This window comes from Staurois parvus, unplaced genomic scaffold (assembly GCF_062004578.1).
Source record: "Staurois parvus isolate SC_StPar_1 unplaced genomic scaffold, SC_StPar_1.0 ptg000202l, whole genome shotgun sequence".
NCBI lineage: Eukaryota > Metazoa > Chordata > Amphibia > Anura > Ranidae > Staurois > Staurois parvus.
Genome location: NW_028317998.1, coordinates 1614804 through 1640000, shown reverse-complemented (window position 1 = coordinate 1640000; position 25197 = coordinate 1614804). Strand labels below are relative to the sequence as shown.

The window sequence follows — 25197 nt, the reverse complement described above, 5'->3', positions numbered from 1 at the left end:
AAGGATATGAACCCTTTGTGACGATCGCAGTGTCAGACCCCAGCCCTTCTCACCAAACTTGTGACCGAAGGACTAGCCAATCTAAAACCGCGCTGTCACGTGGGTAACAATGCCACGCCCAGCTGCACCCTGCACAAAGATTTTCCAAATAATGGACCACAATCTGTGTACCTGCAGCCTGGGAGCAATTGTTACTGGATCAGGTTAATTATGCAATTAACCCTTCACACTGCCACCACCTTTTTGTACAGAGAAAGAGGAAACTTGACAATATTAGCAATACACTATGATGTTTGAATAATCGTTTGTATACAAAATGTCACTGCAGACAGATGTATGCAGACGTTTAAAACACACAGTAGCGCACTTCAGAGGCAGGTATTCTTAGTTTGCATTAAAGAGCTTTAGAAACAGTTCAACACTTTCAGAAAGTAAGATTAGTTACTAAAAAGGTCAAAAAGAGTGCAATAGAAATATTTACAGAAAAAGATGTAGCATATAATATTATATTTATATATATATATATATACACACACACACACACACACACAGTTTAGAGAGGTAAAGTACTTGCCGTCATCCTTGGTTTAGCAGCGTTCAAGTGTCAGAGCAAAAGGGTACCGTTCTCCCAAAGTTGGTTCCTGGTGTTAATAGGGAGAATTCTTCAACTCAACTCCAAGCATAACAGCCCTTTTCTAGGAAGTCAGCAGGGTGTCTCCTTAAAGCAGAGAACCAATCGCCTCATTTGGGGAGGGTGTTGCAGGTGGAGACCCAAGCTAGAACCAAAATCCCACGCAGCTTATGTCATGATCCATAACTTACCCTCAGTGCATATAGCAGCCTTGAAACTAGATTAATATGCAGAAGCACTTGTTGAATGTCTAGATATTAAATATGACATACATGTTTGGGACTGTTAAGGAGATATCGTTTTCGGCTCTCCTGTAGATTCCAACTAGGTGTGTAATATATCAGCCGACTTGTATTAAAGTGACCGATCTGAATATATGCCTGGTTCCCTTGTAAGTCTTCCCTATCTCCAGATATAAAATTATACAGAAAAGGGGATTTTACAGCTAGCTGGAATGTCTTTGAAGCTCAGTGAAGGACTGGTTCATGGTTTTACGATCCTTTTCCAAGCAAGAGTCTCACAGACCTACTGGGGCCAGGCTAATTGGGGTTTATAACAATGCAGCTCTCCTGCTGGGGCCTGATGCCTTTTAAATCAGCATCCAGGGACCACGTGTCACTCAACAGAGAGGGAGGGGGGATTTGGAGGAGGGAGAAAGATACAAGATGGAGAGTTTTGCCAAAATGGAGGTTCGCATCCATCTCTGTATGCACGATTGCTACACCCTTAACCTATCAAAATCAAGAAAAGGCTTGCCTGCAGTTCAAGCCATAATCAGCCTGTTGAGCAGTGAGGATGATGAAGAATAATAAATGTCAAGAAGCATAACAAGTTAAAGTTATTAACCCAGGACCCTGCATTCACTATATCCAGTCTTCCACAGTAAACAGAATATGGAAGTGCAATTATTTTAATATATACTGCTAAATACCTTTTCTTATCAGCAGTATTGTGACTTCTATCAGTGTCCAGAAGAGCACGTGTTAAAACTTGTAGGAGTTTTCATTTTGCTCTAGGATGCAGAACCCCTGACCTCCGTCTGGACAATGCTGATTGGCCCTGTGCTGATCACATGCACTCTCCCAAGAAAAAAAAACTCTCTAGCAATACACACCAAACTGAGCACCTGCAGAGTGACTCCACACAATGTCTTATCAGGAGATAAGAGGGGGACACTGGAAGAAGGGGAGGATCAGGGAGGTCAGGATCAATCAGCCTTTTTTACACAGTACAGATGATTAACCCCTTAGGTTCCACAGTGAGTATAACGAGCATATTTTACTGCATATACAGACTGATTTTACTGTTGTGGTTTTAAGTAACACTGGGGGGGTTATTTATAAAGCTGGAGAGTGCAAAATCAGACTCACTTCTGCATAGAAACCAATCAGCTTCCAGGTTTCATTGCCAAAGCTTCATTGAACAAGCTGAGGTTAGAAGCTGATTGGTTTCTATGCAGAAGGGAGTCTGATTTTGGACTCTCCAGCTTTAGTAAATAAACCCCTAAGTGTCAGAGCAAATTGAAGTATATGTAAACCCACACCTTGTAAAACAACCCATTCAGTTTAAAATAGAAATGAAAAGTAAAACATCTGCATATACATATATAGTGGGTATAGGAAAGAATTTTCCTGATCCAGGGAGGGTCTCTGCTGTGCCAAATACACTATAATGCCAAAAGTATTGGGACGCCTGCCTTTACACGCACATGAACTTTAATAGCATCCCTGTCTTCGTCCACAGGGTTCAATATTGAGTTGGCCCACCCTTTGCCGCTATAACAGCTTCAATTCTTCTGGGAAGGCTGTCCACAAGGTTTAGTAGTGTCTATGGGAATGTTTGACCATTCTTCCAGAAGCGCATTTGTGAGGTCAGGTACTGATGTCAGACAAGAAGGCCTGGCTCAGTCTCTGCTCTAATTCATCCCAAAGGTGTATATAGGGTTGAGGTCAGGACTCTGTGCAGGCCAGTCAAGTTCCTCCACCCCACACTCACTCATCCATGTCTTCATGGACCTTGCTTTGTGCACAGTCATGTTGGAACAGGAAGGGGCCATCCCCAAACTGTTCCCACAAAGTTGGGAGCATGAAATTGTCCAAAATGTCTTGGCATGTTACCACCTTAAGAGTTCCCTTCACTAGAACTAAGGGGCCAAGCCCAAACCCTGAAAATCAACCCCACACCATAATCCCCCCTCCACCAAACCGTACACTTGGCACAATGCAGTCAGGCAAGTACCGTTCTCCTGGCAACTGCCAAACCCAGACATGTCCATCGGATTGCCAGACAGAGAAGTGTGATTCGTCACTCCAGAGAACAAGTCTCCACTGCTCTGCAGTCCAGGGGTGGCATACTTTACATCACTGCATCCAACGCTTTTCATTGCACTTGGTGATGTAAGGCTTGGATGCAGCTGATCCGCCATGCAAACCCATTCCAAGAAGTGCTCTACGCACTGTTGTTGTGCTAATCTGAAGAACACATGAAGTTTGGAGGTGTTTAGCTATTGACACTGCAAACGGTGACTTTTCAGCATGCGCTGACCCCGCGCTGTCATTTTACGTGGCCTACCACTTTGTGGCTAAGTTTCTGTTGTTCCCAATTTTTTCCCCATTTTGTCACAATACCACTAACAACTGACCTTGAAATATTTAGTAGCAAGGAAATTTCACAAGTGGCATCCTATCACATACCATGCTTGAATTCAATGAGCTCCTGAGAGCGACTCATTCTTTCACAAATGTTTGTAGAAGCAGTCTGCATGCCTAGGTGCTTGATTTTATACACCTGTGGCCATAGAGGTGATTGGAACACCTGAATCCAATCATTTGGATAGGTGTCCCAATACTTTTTGCAATATAGTGTACCTTCCACTTCTTAATATACTTCACTGTGCTTCTAGGCATTGATTAAGCCTTTATATATATATATATATATATATATATATACACACACACGTATACATACATACACACATATATACACACGCACACACACACACACACACACCTTTTTCTTTTTTTTTTAAGTGATCACACCCTCTGTTCTGAGCTGCATAATGAGCTCAGAGAGCTAGAAGAGGAGAAACAGCAGTACACTGATTGAATTTGTCACCAGCACCAACATTTGATGCATAGATGCACACCAGGTTTCTAAAGAGTGTCTTAGACACAATGAATTCTCTTATGTTTAGAACTATAAAGTTCTGAAAACTTTTTTTTTTTTGCAGGCAGTTGTAAACAAGTCAGTTGGGAAAATCTTCCCATTACTAGAGGTCAGACTTATTAGAAGAGAAAAGCATAGATAACAGCTCTTCCTGAGCTCTCAATTTAGAGTGGTTCTAAAGACTTTTTAATCGCTTGCCTCCTGCCCTATAGCAGAAATGCTGCTACATGGCGGCAAGGCTGCGCAAAATCATGTGTATATATACGTGAGTATCACTGACAGGGGAGAGGTCTGTATGTAAACACAGATCTCTCCCTGGTCAGCTCCAAGCAACACAAAGCAGCGTGCTTACGCTGTAAAACACACACACAGCAAAACAGCATGCAGTTAACCCTTTGATCACCCCAGGTGTTAACCCCATCCTACCCAGTGTCAGTAGTGTCAGTGCTTTTTAATAGCACTGATCACTATATTAGAGTCACTGGGGATGTCAGTGACAGTCCGTTTCCCCCCCCATTGTCAGAATGCGTCCCGCTATAAGTCGCTGATCGAAACCATTACTAGTATTAAAAAAAAATCCCAGTATATATACCATTTGACACTAAGTTTTTTTTTGGGGGGGGGGTTTAAGCAAAGACATGTAGAAAAATCCATTTTGACCTAAATTTATGACGAAATCAATTTTTTTTTTACTGGACATGTTTAATAGCAAAAAGTCAAAAATATTGGAGGTTTTTTTCCAAAAAAAACAAAACAAAAAACTGCTGAGGCGATCAAATACAACTGAAAGTTCCATTTGTGGGAAGAAAAAAAACAAACAAAAAAACCCCATAAATTTCATTTGGGTGCAGTGTTGCATGACCTCGCAATTGTCAGTTAAAGTAACGCAGCGCCATATAGCAAAAAATGGACTGGTCAGCCCTCCTCATTGGCTTGGACACAGTAGCAGGAGCCATCGGTTCCCAAATACCAGGGCTCCTCCAATAAATGCTAGTTGCCTATCTGTAATGCTGACCAACTGGAAATATTTTATGAACCCTTGAACAGAAATGCAGATCATGAAAGTCAAACCTTTATACAAACAGTAATTCCAAGTCAGTGTAGAAGTAAAGGCAAATTAAGAAAAAGTTTGGATAGGGTAATGGAGGGTTATAACCCGTCAGTTTTTTTTACCACCTGCATCCCATTGGTGAGATTTCCATTTACTTCCTGTCCAAAACCCAAAGAAGAGGAAATCCCTTTAAAGTTAAGGAATCTCTGGTTGTCACCAGATATAGTTTCCCCATAGGAGGATTTCCCATCCCCAACTGTACTGGGGACAACTCAAAAATTTGGGCTTTTCTTTACTTTCCATGACAACAGTAAACATGACAAATAAGGAGGGTGAACCAGCAAATGAATACAGACTGGTATTCTAGCAGGGTTTGACAAGTACCCGCTGCCACTTCCGCTCAAATTGCCTAGGCAGTTCTCCCCCCTCCTTCCCCACCCGCAATCCTCGGACACATACTAGGTCCCAAAAGACCGTGGGACCATTCAAAAGGCGAAGCGTGGCTTGTACATGTACACTGGGCAGGGCTGCCCACAGTTAAGATGTCGGGAACCCAAAGACCAGTGAGGAAAACCAGCTGGGTGAGGACAGTGCTGGATCCTTGGACAGGTGAGTGAATGTTTATTAAATGTTAGCAGCTACAGTTTTTGTAGCTGCTGACTTAATTCATTAAAAAAATTAATGAATGAAGAACTGCTTTAGGCAGAACACAGATGCTATTACGTCAATCTCTGAGAACAAGTTTTTGCAGGACACCAGTTCAAGAGCGATGTATCAACTCTGTATCATTTCCTCTCCGCACCCTTGACAAAAATTACCCCACCCGCAAGTATGGAAAACAGATGTGGGAACAGAAATAGATGCAGAAGACTGGTCTAAGATGGTCTACTATGATGCACAAGGGGGTTCTCAACACTTCGCTGAAGCAAATTATAAAGTTCTGTCTCGCTGGTATATGGTGCCAAAGAGACTCACCAGATCTTCCCTGATGCCTACCCTTTATGTTTTGTAGGACCTCTCCGAAATTTAAGTGCTTTAGGACCAGAGCGTTCTGTTTAACCACTTGCCTACCGGGCAGTTATGCCCCCTTCGTGCCCAGGCCAATTTTCAGCGCTGTCGCACTTTGAAAAAATTTGTCATTCAAATTTGTCATTCACACAAAACAAGCTTTCTTTTGGTGGTATTTAATTGCTGCTGGATGTTTTATTTTTTGCGGTATAAAAAGAGCAAAAAATTTGTAAAATAAAAGTTTCTTTGTTTCTATTATAACATTTTGCAAACAGGTAATTTTTCTCCACTGATGTGCGTTGATAAGGCGGCACGGATAGGCAGCACTGATGAGGCGGCACGGATAGGCAGCACTGATGAGGCGGCACGGATAGGCAGCACTGCTGGGCACTAATCAGTGCCTGATGATCAGTGCCAAATGCCGGTTATCGGCAGTACTTTCCTCACGCTGTTACAGCGTGACGAAAGTGCAGCTGATAACCGGCAACTGCATTTACCGGTGATCTGCTGTGTCATTGGACACAACTGTTCAAGTGGTAAAAGGCCGCTAAGATTGGCTTTTTACCACATCACGTGATCAGCTGTGTCCATAGGACACAGTGATCACGGAGATCGACAGGAGTGCGTGGGAGGTTGCATTCTTGGACGACGTCATACGACGCCCTCTCAGAAATGGACAACCACGCTGTAGCTGTCATTCGGCTAAAGCGTGGTTGACAAGTGGTTAAGGTTTGGCAGAGGACATTCTTAGACATACATATATGAGATCCCTCATTTTCTACATTCTACTAGCTGCGCAAAGGTCTATTGCAAAAGCTTGGAAAGCTTTTCTGATAAACATAGTCACAACTAAACAAAAGCTTTCCCAGATAATGCTTCATGAATAGTTGGCTACTAGACTTCACGATAAGCACACTAGATTTGAAAAGAATTGGAATCCTGGATCAGATATCTACATTCACCTACCTGATTGGGGGGGGGGGGGTGTTGGGCACCAAGCTGGGCTGAGCAATTCTCTCTCCAATCCTGTTATGTTAGATCCCCCCCCCCCTTTTTTTCTCAATGCTTTTTCAATCTTGTTTTATTGTTGAATTAGTGTGGAAAGCGGACTCTCTATGCCTCAAAGACCAATGCTCAATCTCTCTGGACTTTTGCCAGTTACTTACTATAATTGACTACTTACCAGATGTGCAATATTGATTCGCATATTCCTTTAGCCTAGGTTCACACCATTGAGGGCCACGAGGTTCACATTTGCTCGAGCTCGGCAGCCCATTCATTTGAATAGGCTGCTGTGCCCACATATCCCACAGGAAAAAGGTGCATGCACCTTTTTAAAACCACGGCCGCATGGAAACTGCATTGTCTTTTTGACCATACAGTTTCCCTGTGGTTCCCGCACCCGCAAATGCGCTGAGATTCATGGTGGTGCCATTTAAAATGAATGACAGCCTCTCATGTCTCTTAAGAAGGAATGATTTGTCTGCTAGTGGTTGTCAGTGCGGGAACAGGAGCAATTGCTCCACCTGCGACCACCAGCAGACTGCGAGCAAGTGTGAACCAAGTCTTGTTGGTCCTTATGCTCACTAAAGCTGGACGGAGATGGATTGAATCTCGGCAGGTTCAGCAGGGACAGCCAAAGTTCGAGCCATCTATGGGCAGGATGAATGTACTGAAGTCGATTCATTGATTGACTTTAGTAAACCAGTCTGTTGGATTTTTGCATGTGATCACTGTTGGCAGACTCCTCGCCAGCAGAATACAATAGCGATGCAGAAGGTATTTCACTATCAACACCGACTGTGTTGATGGGGAATTGAACAATTATCCTTCCTTCCACCTGTGGTCTGCAGGACACCTGTTGTAGGAGGACAGGCTATGCGCAGCACAATATTGTCACTTACAATCATAAGGTAATATCTGATTTGTGGCTATTCTAGCAGAACTAAACCCTCATACTTAACAGCCAAGGAAGCTGACATCTTAGGACTCATTCACTCAGGCATATGCACATTTTCTACATGGAACACAGGTTCTTGCTAGCAGAGCATTTAGACGTACACGATTCCTTCATTCCAATAAATAACTACACATTTCCGCATTTAAATGCATTTGCGCATATAAAATCTGCAGATCTGTGCAGCACTGGATCCAGCTTTGTCCTTTTTGTGCATGGCTAAACAAAACATTTTCACATGTAGAAGCAGCTGTGTGCATGGGCTCAACGATTACTATAGTGCTGTGTTTAGATGCCCAAAAAACTATATGTTGGGCACCTCTAAACGCAGAGTTTTTTTCTGCCCATATGAATGAGCTTTTAGTCTCTGATCTGCAGTTGCCATGGTACTGCATGCGATCATTTATGACACCAGCCATTCAATAGCTAGACAGTTCAGGAGTTCTCCAATTCAATTCAAACCTCACATGCACTCTCCCCCCCCCCCCCATGCAGTAACATGGAGATCAGTCCTTGAGAGCTCACTCCTGTGATAGTCAAGGTGAGCAGTAACACTAGGCTTCTCTTAACAGTGTCCTAGAAGTATCCGGTCAGGCTACAAGAGGTATGTAAAAGGCCATCTATAGCAAAGGCATTATTCAGCTTTAATCAAAGCTGCACAGCTTGCTTTTGTCTTGGTTATCTGCATACGCAGTTTCTGTAAAGGTGAACTAACCCTTTAAAACAAGAGTTTAATTCCGCTTTAAAGGTAAAACTATAGGCAAAATTTTTTTTTCCCCATTTTGGATACAGTAAGAGGGAGTTCTAACCCCTCAGTTTATTTTTTGCCATCTGTGTCCCATTGGGAAGATAGTAAAACAAACTTGACAGGTGTTCTAAACCCTCTCTACTATATCCAAAACAAAAAAAAGTTTTGCCTTTAGTTATAATTTAAGGGAAATGTGTCTGCCGTGAGTTCAGATTGTTAAACTTTATTAAATCCAAAAACATATTGCAGATTACCAATTCCAAAATCTGGTAGCTGCATTCATTTTCTAAGATATTTTTCTGTCAGTTTCACCTAGTGATTCATCCAGTAAATCTGTTATTATTCAACTTTAACTTATTATTTAACTCCCTTTACCAAACCAAGCTGTTCAGCAAACATGGCAGTTAGCTTACAATGGTCAACTTTTATTAACGGAAAACTTATCCCAAAATGAAAAAAAAAAAAAAAAAAAAAAAAAAGTTGCTGTAATTGCTTAAAGTGGAACAAAGCCTTACTTTCTAAAAACTGCGAGCAGGCAGATCTTGATTGCAGAAGAGACATGCTATGTCTCTTCTACAATTACAAAAACTTACCTGCCTGCTGGCAATTTTCTACTGAATGTCCACTGAACTGTGTATAAGCAGCTCAGCATGCATTCTTGGTACACATCAGCTGTGCCAAAATGGCTAACTCCCATGCGTGGGATGATGTCATCCCCTCCAGCCAATCCAAAGGCAGAAAACACAGCATGGCAGTGTAAAGTGTAACCTCTGCATTGCTGGAAGGTGGAAGTGAGTATATTGGAAAGTTTTGTTCTGCTTGGAAAATCTTAAGACAAACTATTCTTAAAAATGTTCCCTCTCCCCTCCTACCTAAAAAAAAAAGTGTGCACTTACCTATTCATATTCCGCTCTGGTCACGTGATCCTGCAGCTGTGTTTAAGGGAGCGCAAATTACAATGGGGCTTATACATCCCAAACATCTGGCCTGTGGATGGGACACATATTAGCATCACTCTAAATTGCCATTTGGCAAAACCAGCAGGCTATCTGGAGGTGGCAGGATCACTTCCTGAATGCCTGACAGCCGATGCTTGGCCACGTTCTGAAAAGCAATCTGTGGATTACTTTTCAGAGCATTGGCATGTGTGAACCTGGTCTTACTGGTCAACAGGAACCAGTTGGAGCTTGGCATTGCAGTCCTCGACACTCACAAAGCATCCAAAATAGTTTTGTGACTTCCTTGGGAGCTGAAAGGAACATTCAGTGACCCAGATATTGAGGGGGTACCCAAATTTTGTGTCCATAACCTGGTTGCAAAAGGAACCTATCCAGTACTTTCAGGGTACACACAAATTAGACCTCATTCACACTGGCACACCAGTGTTCACCTTTTCTAAATACAGGAGAAGACCTCTGGGAAACAATCAATTGCTTTGCCTCGCAGACTTTTTCCTGTGTTTCGATGTCCCAAATAGAAAACAGTTTGGCTGCATTTGCATACATTTAGAGTGTAATTTGATCTTGGTTGCACACAAGTTCATTTTCTATTAAACGCAACTAAACTGACCGCAACTTAAAGGCAGACAGTGTAAATGGACCATTGAAAATATCATTACATGCATTTATATGCATTCAGAAATGTCCTCTAAATGCAGGTTGACAGCGATTTTGAATTAGGCCTAAGGGTAGGTCTACTTCCAAACTTCAGATAATGTAGCTATTAGGATCTTTCAAACAGAACTTACTACACACAAACCTAAGCCAATAGGAATAGCAAACCCAAAAGTATTCCAGTATGAATTCTGTCTATATAAAGCGGTTTTTATAGTGATATATTTGGCTAGTCTTTATATTTTGCAGTAGGCTCTTCCTTTTCTCCTGTTTCCTTTACCACTCCCCCCCCCCCCCCCCCTTCTCCTCTTACAATGTCAACAAACAGTACCTTAAGCAGCTCACCCTGCCCACAGCAATGGCAGAACTAGACAAAACACTTGCCGGCTTTGTTCTCCCACAAGCCTCCATGCTCTGCCCCTCTGAATCTATACAGGAATATCTGTCCTACCCTGCTTCCAACAAGCTGGATGAACTAAATTTAGACTAGGTTTTGTTCTCTTAGCTTTAACTAAAGCCTATATGCACCCTGAACTGCTGATGCTGTGATCAGCTCTAGTACAAATATAAAGATTGTGATGCCGAGGGCCAACAGGCACTAAAAGGATATCTATTAAATTAGTGAAACTTGTCTTTAGTGTACATGAAATCCCAACCATTAAAACCCATATAAGCATTAACACTTAAAAACGACTTCAAAGTCACTTTCAATTGTTTAAATTGACACTCTCTTTACAATTATAGCAGGTGGTCCAGCCATGAGGATCTCTGTTCAATAATTCCTGTAATAGGTGGACAATGGACAAACTGGTGGGGCCGAAGATTTATCAAAACTAGAGAAGTCAGAATCTGGAGCAGCTGGGCATCAACTTCTATCTTAAGCTTGTTACATTAAAGCCTAACTTTACCTTTAAAAAAAAAAATCAGCACAAGGGACATTACATACCCTCTGTGAGATGCATCCTCCTTTAGCCAAAATCTTCCTCTTCCAATACCACCCACCACCATAAGCTTCCAGTGCTGGTGGGGTTAATAGAACTAAGGAGCTGTGACACGCACTCAAGAGGGCCCAACTCTGCCCACCGCCCCGTTCTGCCAAGTTCCTCCAGTCATAGAAATTTATTACAGCAGGGATGTGTGATTTTTAATCACCTGACGTCCAGGACATGCAGTTCCGTGCGCTTGGTAGAACACCTTGCTAAGTTGGCAGCCCCTGAACCCACCCTTGTATGTATCTTGGGCTTCACTTGCCCATCTGCGGGCCGGGACTAGATCAGCAGGTGCCAGCATGTAGTGGGGAGGGAGTAGAGCGGACACACTTCCGCTCTCCTTCCATTCTCGCTGTGACCAGGAAGTGAGGTTGTATGAGGTTACTTCTGGGTCCCCATTGACAGATGGCCGGGAAAGAATGTAATGCAATGCTATGTGCACTACATTACATTCAGTGGAGCACAAAGGAGATATGCAGGGTCTACAAGACTGTGCGGTGCTGGAGACAGGCAGGGAGGTGAGTAGATAAACAGCTCAATGTTACAAATATTAAACGTTTAAGTCACTATAAACCCCTTTCCATCTTTAAAAACCCCAGACATTCCTAAAAGCACCTCAGATTTAAATACAGTTTAGGTTCAAATTTTTTTTTTTGATTTTTTAGCAGGGCAAGTAGATTGTCATGAGGGACAAGGAGATTGGGACCCTGATTTAGTCCCTGGACAAGTAGATTTTTCAAAAATTTCCACACCCCCTGTTACAGCTTCCATTGCTTAAACGGGTTCTAAAAATGGAAGCAGGCAGTTGATTGGCAGCTCTGCCTCCTCCAGTCACAGACCCCATTTCATTCATGGAAGCTGTAGCACAACTTCTATGAATGGAGGAGCTGGATGGAAAGGGTGGACAAAGGCATTTTTGATAAGTGACTGTCACACCTCCCTCTGTTCTATTTGCCCCCGGCATCATAATCTTCTGGCGTGTTACTGGTTCAAAGAAGAGGGGTCATGCCTGATCTAGCAGAACAAGAGACACATCTTCCTGAAAGCGAGTAATGTCCCTTGTGGGTTTTTTTCAGTTTTAGGAGAACTTAGGCTTTAAAGCAGAACCAAATTCATAGATTTAACTGATTCCCCAAATACATTCCAGGCATGCCATAAATGATAACTGTCACAGTTGCTTGTGTGCTCAACCAAACTGTCAACCATCAAATGGCTGGTGTACAACTGATCACATGTGCAACACCATAGCAACTGCAGATCAATGAGAAGCTAAGCTGGCAGCTTCCTTGGCTGTGATAGGAGGGCTCAGTTCTGCTTTAAACTTTGAAAATGAAAGATAGCTGAATGGTTGCCCTGCCAGATTTGGTGAATTCCCGTATCCCCCCCTAATCATGCTCCTGCCTTGTCACCTCTGATAGAGACTGGGAGACTACAAGCAACTGCTCTCAGGACACCCAACTATATAGCTGCAATGATGACCTAAACGTGGTATTTAACTCAAAAAGATGTGATATATTGCAATGAACTAAGCAGATGTAGTGGCTGCATTAGTTTTTATTAGGCTTTTCCCCCTCTGTTTTCACCTGCTGATCTGCCCTGTAACACATCTCCTGTACTCCCAACTCTGGATGAAGAAGCACAGGGGGCACCTCTAGACAGCAGCAAGGTCAGTCCAGGGAAGGGAGTGTTAGATGGACTAGCAGATTTAAATATAATAAATTGAAGCCAAACTCCAGCTCACACTACTCAATCAGTTTTGTTCCCTTTGGGATAAAGGTTTTCCATGACTAAATAAAAGCTGATCACTGTAAGCACCCTTGCCAGTGTGAAATGGTTTGCCTCATCCCCATAGCTGAGCTTGGTCTTTTGAAATACAAACCTACTGACAGGATCGCCAGGCGAGAAAAGGTCTAAACAAAAGAAAAGGAATGCAGCCATCACACCTAAGAATTGGTAAGCTGCAATAGAATACATAGCCTTGGGCTTTATAACTGCTTGAATTCTTCACTGCTGACCCCCAAGGCCCAATAGAGAAGATGAAATGAGGAGTCCAGTGAGGGTGATGTGACAGCCCTGAGCTCTGATAGGATGGGCACACCTGTCCTCACACTGCAGTAACCCATAGCAACCAGAGAAGTTTGTGTGGGGAGCTTTGTGTGCCCTCCGTCAGTGGTCCTATCACTCAGGATCCTAATCCGCACACAGCTCCCCCTCCCCCCGGAGCCGGCACTTACTATGGGTCATTGGTGAAGCGAGGTGTGCGGGGCGGCTGGTACCCATACAGGTGGCAATAGAGAACGTCGAAGCAGAAGCAGCACATCTCGGCGGAGACCACCATCTTGCGGGAGCCTGGACTTAAGCTGGAGCCACAGCCCGGAGAGAGAGTCCCGCAGCCCGGGGATAGGCTGTTCCCACAAGCCAGGCCGTTCACCCGGCTGCTCCCGCCGGGCCCGCTCCCGGAGCCTCCGAGTCCCAGCTCCGCCCCGCGGCACTGGCTCTCCCCGCTGCAGTGCGGGCCGCCCGGGCCCCCGGAACCAGACGGCGGAGAGCTGGACAGTTTCTGCTTCTTCACCCCGCAGCAGCCCGCCGCCATCTTGGAACAGTCTCCCACGCACCGCTTCCGACCCATGCTCCGGGCGTCCTCCTCCTGTGCGTGGTGACGTCGGAACGCCCGGCCTTCGTAGTTCCGCCCAGTCCCGTCAGTCAGACAGATGCTCTTCCCGCCCACTGCCTCTTAGAGCTGGATGATTGGCAGGCTGAGGGAAGTGTCGGCCACGCCCCCTCCTCGTCCTATAGCTGGATGACGGACAGGCGGGTAGACCCTGCAGAGGGAGACACAGAGGGGGGAAGGGCTGTGAGTGAGAACTGCTGGCATAGACAGAAATGGAGCTGTGTGAGGAGAGATGACACACCTGGAACATGGAATATACAGAGGGGGAGGAAACAGCACAACATTTATACTGGCCTTTACACAGGACACCGGATGGGAGAGGACTGCTGCCAGCAAAACTTTATTCATCCTCACACAAGTAGCCTACAATTGTGTGCTTTTATCTCAGCATTCCATCACAGCATCTCAGCATGGTGACAGTGAAGATCTGTTTAACTGATGCATCTCCAGACACACTAGTGACATGTAATGGAGTGTATCCCATCCCCCCGGGTGTGGGGGGTGTCTGTCTCCCCTTCAGGGTCCCTTCATAAAACACTGCCCTGAGCGGAGGTCCTGGCGCTGTGACAGGTAAGCCGCATTCAAGGATAACTACAGGCAAAACTTGTTTTTTTAATTTTACATAATGTGGAGATGGATTAGAACCCCTGCCAGACTTTATTGCTGTCTATGCCCCTGGTAGTGAGATTCACCCTCTCTGTCCTGTTTACCATTGTCATTGAAAGGGAAAACAAAATCCCAAATTTTGGGTTGTCCCCAGAAAAGTAATAGAGGAGAAATCTTCCAATGGGGACACTAGTTCTGGTGACCAAGGGATTTCCTCTCAGTTCCTGTTTTGGCTATGGGATAAGAAGTGAAAGGAAATCTCCCCCATGAAAAAAATAAATCTGACTGACAGAGGTTCTTAACCCTCCATTACTCTATCCAAAACTAAAGAAAAAGTTTTACCTATAGTTCTACTTAAAGGACCAAAACGGAAAATCTGCTGACAGTAGGGTTCTAATAACGAGACCATAGTGGTCTCTTGTGTCATAAACACCCTACACAGCTAGCAGTAATGTAATCTGAGCCACACATGCACAGCTCAAACCAGATTTCCAGCACCTGCTCTGTGCCATGATGCAGTGACTCCCATGTGCACACGCAGGAGTGACATCATTGTGGCCCCCGGACATTCAAGTGGCCTGAAAGGAAGACTGGGCCAGGATGGAGTGGTGGCAGTACAGCGCTGGATGGCTGGTTTAACAAGTAGATCTGCTATAACGTGCCAATATGTGGCGCACACTTGCACATTATGGCATAAACCTCCTTGGGGCCCATTCAAAAAAAATAGTGGAGTTTAAAAGATACATCACCTTTAAACAAAAAAAATAAATAAATGCACATATTTTTGCTGGTTAAAACAAAATCTGAATTTTATTATTTTAATTACGAGCTTGTCAAGCATTGCACCCATGATCAGCAGATCGCAGGTTCAAATTCCGGCTCCTGCAGACTGTCAATGTAGCTGTCTACCTGTACCTTCTATGGGCAGACAGTTACTGAATGATAAAAAGAATCCATGAACTACTGAAGAGCTCATCAGCTCCCTCCTAGTTCATTGATAACTACAAGTCAGCTGCAATGGCTGACGATAGTTGTAGCTCATTCATTCACAGAACTCTGTTAATGAAGGATTCGGCTGGGTGGTAGGAGCCCCGCACAGCTGCACTCTCTTTAAATTGTGACAGCGGGTGTAGGGAGAAGATCCCCCGTTCGCTGTCATAATAGGAGCTTGGGGTCTGCTGATTTAGTAACATGTTAAACCCTGAACACATATGTAACATGGTATGAAAGGTAAACTTATCCTTTAATACTGCTTTAGAGCTGAACTTTAGGTGTGGATATTTTTGCATAGTTACGCTGGTCCAGCTTGGCTCAATGTACGTATGCATATCCTATACCTAAGGGGCCGCTGTGGAAGTGGATAATTACTGTAGTAGTCAGCACTACTTCAACAAATACAAAGCGTTTTCTGATTGGACAAGGTGGAGATCTTAATGTCAATGCCCTGCCCTTCCACCTCCTACAATTAGAGAATGCCTTATATTTATTGAAGTACAAGGAATGGGATACGCAATAGTACACATAACTAATGTATGCTGTATTACCCCCTCCCCCCCCCCCAAAAAAAATAAAAATTAAAACTAGAACAAATGAAATAACCAATTTTTTAAATGTTGACTTCACCCCCCCCCCACACACACACTCATATACTTGCTGTATACAGATTGTAGGAAATATCAATGGAAATACATTTTTTAATCTTCTATACAGTCATGTGGCTGGTGGGTGTTAACTTTTTTAGGGCCGATGTTGCCTTTCAGCTATGGATGCCAGAAGGATGACATCACTGCTCTAAGGGTTCAGCACCACAGTCAGGCCTGCACAGATAGATGTACTCACCGTAGGTTTGCAGTCACCACTTGGAAGAAGATTAAAAAAAAGGGTATTGCCATTGACATGTCTTACAGCCTGCATCCAGCAAGCATAAACGCTATAGGGAGGCAACCTTGAAACAGATTATTTTATCCTATCTTTCTACTTTAAGGTTTCATTCTTTTTTCCTTGGCTACAGTGCTCTTTTGTAAGAGCTACAACATCCACGAAGGGACAGTATTACTGGCAGTCAGGCACAGTTTACATCTAGAAGTTTAACATGATGCATTTTGTAACGAAGGCAGCAACTGTCCCTTCCATAGGGATAAATGGTATCATACGTAAAGCACATTATGCAAACAGTGAAGAACACATAGGTGTGAATGACTCTATAGGGGTCTATTTATCAGTTTATTTTTTCACTGAAGTGTAAAACTTGGGTGAAAATTGTTTGACTCTTGGGAAAATTAAACATTAATGAACACACTCCTCTACATCCTACATTGTCAGTGCAATCATTTACTACACACTGCTGCATACCTTTAATATAAACATAGTCAGGTGTAAACCAGAGCAGAAATGTGACATCCATATGGTTACCCACCCCAAGCCTCACCCCCCTCCACACACACCTTTCAAAGTACCCTCAAAGATTAATAGTGTGGTACTGTGTATTATGGTGCGTTGCAATACAGGGTTTTTTTGGTATGTAAGGTGTGTTGTGATGTCCTCCAGAATGCATGCATTACTGAAACAACAATGTGTAACTGACATAAGGATTAATGTCTTTTGCCATTAGTTTTTTTTCATACACTGGACATAGACATTAGACATAGTCATATGTTAAAGCATATATAACCCAAACACAAAAAATATAATACATTGCAGATTACCAGTCATTAGATGTGGCTGCATTCATTTTTTTTTTTAGACTGAGAACATTTTTAGCAAGTACACAAAACAGATGTTGATCTTGCTAGAAATGCAGTGCCCTTGTCACTCCCTGTGAAATAAAGAGACACCCACAACAAGACTCTTTCCTTTTAAACTACTAATTCTATTAACTACTACTTAATAGAGATGGACAAAGGCAGACATGTTTGTAGACCAGCCTGTGTGACAATTATTAGATACGGTGGAGAAGTAAGTGTAGCCACCCAGGGAATGGAAGTGTATTTTTTACAGGATTTGCAGGAGAAACTAAGGGCGAAAGCTGTGTGACAATCATGGCTGCCTCCCTAGATATGGTGGAGAAGTGTAGCCATCAGGGGACAGGAAATGTTTCTCACAGGATTTTCAGGTGAAAGTAAAGGAGAAAGAGGCAGAACAAAAGAATGTAGCTTTAGCTATTAGATCTAAGAACTCGTAAGCTCTGTTTTGGGTTTAGATACACTTTCACAACTGTAGAGAGATTTTTTAACTATTACCCTCACATACAATGCTCAGCATAAATGAGTACACCCCTTTTGAAAAGTAACATTTATCAATATCTCACTGAACAAGAACAATTTATAAATGTTTGACAAAACTGAGCTTTATAGAACATTTGTTTAGTTCATTACATGAAAGTAGGGATAGTAATATAATTTAGATTACAAAATGTTCAGTTTTACATCCAATTAACTGATGCAAAAATGAATACACTCCACACCATAAACTACTACATCTAATAATTTGTATGACCTCCATGATTTGTAAGGACAGCACCAAGTCTTCTAGGCATGGAATGAATAAGTTGGTGACATATTGCAACACCTATCTTTTTCCATTCTTCAAGAACGACCACTTTTAGAGCCTAGATGCTGAGTGATGCTCAACTTGTCTCTTCAGATTTCTCCATAGGTGTTCGATTGGGTTCAGATCAGGAGACATACTTGGCCACTGAATCACTTTCACCCTGTTCTTCTTCAAAAATGCAACAGTGATCTTAGATGTGTGTTTTGGATCATTGTCATGTTGGAAAAGTGCATGACAACCAAAGGCATGGAGTGATGGTAGCATCTTCTCTTTCAATATAGAGCAGTACATCTGTGAATTCATGATTCCATCACTGAAATGCAGCTCCCTGGCACCAGCAACACTCACTCATGGGTAATGAATAAGCACTGTCCTTAGCATGAACCGCGTTTACCTGCCAGTCCCCTACTGTATTTCCACTGTCTGTATTGGTTTTTATCCTAGTTCAATAAAGTGGATTGTTTGGAGTGCAGCCGATCGGACCTCTTTTTGTTGTAATTTTTGCAGTACACGAGCTGGACTAGCACCTATAGGAGGAGTTGTACTTGGAGCCTCTCTACCTTGAACAGCGGTAAATATATGTGACTCCTGCAGCCCCACAGAACAGTGGTGGGCAACCTTTTTTTTCAACTGAGCCAAATCTCGCCAAAACCATGATTGAAATTTATTTTGAGAGCCACATTTTTAAAACTGAAAATACATCTCCCATATAGTAATTCATCCCCCATAGTGTAATTCATCCCCCATATAGTAATTCATCCCCCATATAGTAATTCATCCCCCGTATAGTAATTCATCCCCCGTATAGTAATTCATCCCCCGTATAGTATTTCATCCCTCGTATAGTATTTCATCCCTCATATAGTATTTCATCCCCCCATATAGTATTTCATCCCTCATATAGTAATTCATCCCTCATATAGTATTTCATCCCTCATATAGTATTTCATCCCCTCATATAGTATTTCATCCCCCCATATAGTAATTCATCCCTCATATAGTATTTCATCCCCCCATATAGTAATTCATCCCTCATATAGTAATTCATCCCTCATATAGTATTTCATCCCTCATATAGTATTTCATCCCCCCATATAGTATTTCATCCCTCATATAGTAATTCATCCCTCATATAGTATTTCATCCCCCCATATAGTAATTCATCCCCCATAGTAATTCATCCCCCATATAGTATTTCATCCCCCATATAGTATTTCATCCCCCCATATAGTATTTCATCCCTCATATAGTATTTCATCCCTCATATAGTATTTCATCCCTCATATAGTAATTCATCCCCCATATAGTATTTCATCCCCCCATATAGTATTTCATCCCTCATATAGTATTTCATCCCTCATATAGTAATTCATCCCTCATATAGTATTTCATCCCCCACAGTACTATTCCCCCCCCCTTCTAGTAAGCCAAGTCCCCCGTGTCAATTCACTTACCTTTTGCGTTCCTCTCGCTGTCTTCCCGCGCCGTTCGGGTCTTCAGGGCGGACTGTGAGAGGAGCCTAGCTCCCCTCCCCTCACGTTCGGCACGCTGCCCCGCCTACACACATCCTGACAGCCACATCCGCGGGCCGGATTAAAAGGTCCGCGCGGACTTTTGGGGCTGCCAACCGAGAGGAGGCAGGGGAGCGGCCGACCGAGAGGAGGGAGGGGAGCAGGCGCCCGGCACACAGAAGAGCCGCATTAGAGTGGGTAAAGAGCCGCATGTGGCTCGCGAGCCGCGGCTTGCCGACCACTGCCACAGAAGGACGCTGCCACCACCACATTTCACTGTAGGCACCATGCATTTTTCTTTGTACTCCTCACCTTTGGGACGCCATACAGTTTTAAAGCCATCAGTTCCAAAAAAATTTATCTTGGTCTCATCACTCCAGAGTACAGAGTCCCAGTAGACTTTTTTTTCAGCATGGGCCCTGCCAAATTCTAGGCGGGCTTTTTTCTGCATGGGCTTTAGGAGAGGCTTCCTTCGTGGATGACATCCATGCATGCCATTCCTCTGTAGTGTATGCCATATGGTGTCACGGGAAACAATCACCCCAGTTTGGCTTTCTACTATTTTAGCTAGCTGCAGTGAGCTTGCATGGTGATTTTCTTCAACTCTTCTCCTCAGAAGATGCTCCTGTCAAGGTGTTAACTTCCAAAGACGGTCTGGACATCTCTGTGAGATGGTTGCAGTTTGTTAAAATTTTTATATCACTTGCTGCAGTATTCTGATTGATAAGTAAAGCTTTGCCGATCTTCTTGTAGCCTTCACCTTTCTTGTATAAACAAATTATTTTCTTTCTTATGCCTTGTGACATTTCTCTTCCATGTGGTGCCATTGCTGACAGCATAAAATGGGAAGAGGTTTTCTTTGTAAAGCGATCTCCTTTTATAATCAACTGTCTGGAGGACACCTGTTTAATGAATACTTAGGCTCCCCGGTATTTGAATTCTTGTTAATCAAGATTTTGTGTAAAATTTAGCTTTGCTCCGAAGACTTTCATTGGGTGTTATTCATTTTTGCAATCAATGGCCCGCTTTTGTGGGAGTATATGGACGTATAGGGGTTTATTTACTAAAGCTGGAGAGTCCAAAATCAGACTCCCTTCTGCATAGAAACCAATCAGCTTCCAGGTTTCATTGCCAAAGCTTCATTGAACAAGCTGAGGTTAGAAGCTGATTGGTTTCTATGCAGAAGGGAGTCTGATTTTGGACTCTCCAGCTTTAGTAAATAAACCCCATAGTGTCCCATAGAAAATATTGATTTTGAAAGAAAAGTAAAGGTTTTCTGACAAATCAGTTAGGGTGTACTCATTTATACTGAGCTCTGTATGTGCACATAATGATAGCTTATAAGCAGCCATATAACTGATCCAACTGCTATGTTTGCTGGAACACACAATAAAATATAACCAGGTTTCTTTTGGAGGCACATGTTATTAATAATACAATATACTGTATTCATTCATTGCTCTGAACTTGTTGGATGTAATTATACTTTATTAAAACAATTCATTTCAATTCATTTGAAAAATATTGTGAAACAAATGTACATGTATGCATTGTATGCCTTCCCAATCCCAGAGCACAGATTGGTATATTTAACCAAGGTGTCCAAAACCTTTCAGAATGACCCCTGCCCCAGTGCTGCCCATATCCTTGGCAATTATCAGACACTTTTGATCTCTAATACAATGGCAAGTGATTAAAAAGCATGAAAGCAAATTAACATTCATACATTTGTTCAACAGGCAGACTTTGCCTGATTTTACACTTTAAAATAGATTTACAGTAGAAGATTGAAATAATAATTGTGATATAGAAAATTGGAACTCTGTCAAGCAACCTAATCAATAGCTATCAGTTTTTCGCACCACATTCTGTCGGGGGTTTCTTCAACTCAATTGCTCAATGGTTGATTCAAGTTGATAAATAATCCCAAATAGATTATTTTTTTTAGATTCTTTTTCAATTTCAATGGAACATCTGATTGAAATTAGGATTGAACAATCTGATTTCATGTATTGCCAGCATGAGCCTTTTCAACCCTCCCTGTAACTCTTAACGCTAATAATCCTATATCTACCTTTTCTGTGCCAGGGTCCCTAATGCCAAAGACCAACTCTATGCCATAAAATCTCAGAGTTCACAATTAATATTTGTAAAATGATCTAAATATCAGCTGTGAACAAAAATGTTTTTAATTGACTACAAATGTTTTCTGTATCACACTCTATAAATAGGAAGATGTTACACAACACTAAAGGGACATTAATGTAGACACTATATTACACTTTACATAATATAACTATTGTCCTTTCAGTGTTGGCTGTTACCCTTTGATTCAGTATGTCCTTGTCAGCTATTTTCTGAATACTAAGCAGCACTCTTTCATACGTTCATTAATCATTACTGATGGGATTTGACCTCTTTTAAAGAGAACAAGAAGGACAATGAATTTTACATCAAATCTGAGTTGATTTGATGCTCATCCTACTTACAGTTGACATTTAAATAGAATTTCAAGTGACTCCTGACTTATGGGATAGAGCTGAAATATAAAGGGAAGGAAGGGGGGTATGAAGGTAAGGTGGGTTTAATCCCATGCTACTGAGAAATTTATTGTTTTGTTGGCAAGGCCTGGTTCACACTAGTGCGATTTCAGAAGTGACTTAATGCACACAGAATCACATAACAAGGGAAATCTCATCTGTTTTCAATGGTGTTCGTTCACATCAATGTGACTCAGCATGGAGAGATTCTGGAAAAGGTTCCTGTACTATTTTGGTGCAGTTCCAGTGCAACTTTGGCCCCAGAGTATATACAAACCTTATCAAAATTCATCCAAGTGGAACTACATAACTGCACTGAAAGTCATACCGCAGCAGTGTACCTTGTACATTTTGGAGTTGATTTACTAAAACTTGAGAGTGCAAAATCTGGTACAGCTGTGCATGGCAGCTAATCAACCTTTAGCTTCAGCTTTTTCAGTTTAAGCTTTGACAAAAAAAAAACAAGGAAGCTAATGGGTTTCTATGCAGAGCAGCACCAGATTTTGCACTCTCCAGTTCTAGTAAATCAACCCCTTTATGGAATTTGTTGATAAAATGAGAGTATTATAAATAAGTGGTTAAACCAACTAGTAGCATGAAATGTAAATTAGTCCTGTTTCTCTTTCCAAAATAAAAATAAAATATGTTTTGCCCGTAGTTCTACCTCAGTATGCTAATTATTACCTTTGCCTGTGTGTGGTAGCACACAACTGTGCATTGCACATGTGTACAACCAGCATCTTACTGATGACATTAGCCCAGTGGGAATACTTATACTATGATTCCTTTGCAATTTAGGTGAATGAGTTAAGCCCCGTACACATGGGCCGAATATCAGCTGGTTCAATAGAAACTGGCTGGCATTTGGTCCGTGTGTACAGCTGTCTGTCCGACAGAAGCCGGCCTAATGGCCAGCTTCTGTTGAACAGGCATGCTGGAAAACCAGCATCTCATCGGCTTCCGAACAGTGCTGGCAGCCACTGGCAAAACTCCAATGGGATAGTTAGGACAGTGAGCTCTTCCTGGGCTCTTTAGAATATTTGCGTTCAGCCGCTGCGTTGAATGAAAAAAAAAATGATGGTGTGTACCCAGCTTAAGGCAAGTGGGTCAAATAAAAAGAAATGAGACAACTGAGTTGATTTATCTGCAGAACTAGCTTGTCTTGTGATTATGTAAACATAGGATATTTTATTGTAGATGTGTCATCACAGGAATGACAAACAGGGAATGGATGTTTTCTAAATTGATTGCCCCACCCAGAACTAATAGGAGGTTTCTCTGTCCAATTAAAGTGTTACTAAACTCACAACAATAAAATCAGTCTGTATATGTAGTAAAGCATACTTGTTCTACTCACTGTGGAAGGAGTAACCCCTGTATTGTGTAAAAAGGCAGTTTGATCCTGTCTTCTCTGATCCTCCCTTTCTTCTACTGTCCCCAATCCATCTGCTGACTACAGAGCTCTAGGTGTCACTCTGCACATGCTCAGTTTACTGTGTATTGCTAGAGAGTTTTTTTTCTTCTTTGGGAGGGTGCATGTGATCAGCAGAGGGCCAATCAGCGCTGTTCAGACAGAGGGTCAGGGTATATGCAGCCTCATAGGACAGTCATAGCAGAATAAAATCTTTTCCTACAAGCTTTAGCCAGTGCTCAGCTGGACACTATTACAAGTCACAAGACTGCTATATAACGCTGATGAGAAAGGGGTATTTAGCAGTTTATATTTACTACGATAATTTCACTTTCATGTTCTGTGTACTGTGGGAAACTAGATATAGTGAATGCAGGGTCCTGAGTTTAGTAACACTTTAATGCTCCAAGATACGCACATTCCTCACCCCAGACACCACCAAACAACTCGTACACTCCCTCATCATCTCACGCCTGGACTATTGCAATTCTCTTCTCACTGGCCTACCCAAACGAACGCTATCCCCACTCCAGTCGACCCTAAACTCAGTGGCCAGACTCATCCACCTCACCAACCGCTCCACATCTGCCTCCCCCCTCTGCCAATCCCTTCACTGGCTCCCGATTGCCCAACGCATCAAATTCAAACTGCTATCTCTGACCTACAAAGCCATTCACAATGCCGCCCCAAACTACATAACTGACCTGGTACCCAAATACTACCCTACCCTTGCCCTCCGCTCCTCACAGAACCTCCTACTCTCTAGCTCCCTTGTCTCCTCCTCCCACGCCCGATTGCAGGACTTTTCTAGGACTTCCCCCATCCTATGGAACGCCCTACCCCAATCCATTCGACTGTCACCTACCCTCCTCACCTTCAGGCGCACCCTGAAAACCCTCCTCTTCAGGGAAGCCTACCCCAACCTCACCTAACACCTGACCTCACCTAACCTCCTCCACTCCTCCCACCACTCCATCCCCCACAGCCAATTCCTCCTGTACCACCTTCCCCCTCCCTCCTAGATTGTAAGCTCGAAAGAGCAGGCCCCTCGAACTCCTCGTGTATCGTATTGTTACTGTCTTGTCTCATGTTCTGTCCCCCTTGCTACTGTACAGCGCTGAGCATACCCTTTGGCGCTATATAAATACTGTATAATAATAATAATAATGCTAATTGCAGAGTCAAACATACCTCATCTTTTAAGGGTGGGTACATAAACAATTTGTTAATGTTTCCAGGTATGCCAGGCAGCATTGTGTTTTGATTGTATTGTTCTTGCCATATATTCTCAATTAGTCTTTTAGGGATGGTTAATCTCAGTGAATCCTGGTGTTTAGATTAATATGCTATCAAAATCATATAAAAGTAATGTAGCATTATAAAAATGAGTAAGCAGTAGAAAATCAAATGGCCACATAACAGAGACAATTATATTACTGATAAAAAAATAGTTTATCTTCCCAATAAAAAGTCAGTCAGGTGGTAATGATATTAATTTGAAATCCATACATTGAAATTTTCATATTTTACTTGAAATAATAAATTCATAAACAACATGATAATAAGAAATACAGTTTGCCCATCCTTTCTTTCCTGTCATCCTAAAATCAGTAAAAGGGGAGAGGATGGGTAAATGGCAAGGTACGTATAGACTGGATTGATGTGAACGGAGTTTGTTTCTAAGATACTAATCAAAAGCCCCCACTTTGAAATATATGTGCCTTGACTACGTTGACTACCATGCTGT

General features: G+C 42.6%; 1 protein-coding gene across 1 annotated transcript in view; it reads right to left on the bottom strand.

Moving 5' to 3' along the window:
- Nucleotides 1-25197, bottom strand: part of AMMECR1 (AMMECR nuclear protein 1) — a 218086-nt gene that overhangs the window by 124259 nt on the left and 68630 nt on the right. Inside the window, exon 2 of the mRNA XM_089678269.1 lies at nucleotides 13397-13984. Within this exon, the coding sequence (XP_089534395.1) occupies nucleotides 13397-13791 (395 nt within the window). The 5' untranslated portion in view covers nucleotides 13792-13984. The remainder of the gene's footprint in view (nucleotides 1-13396; nucleotides 13985-25197) is intronic.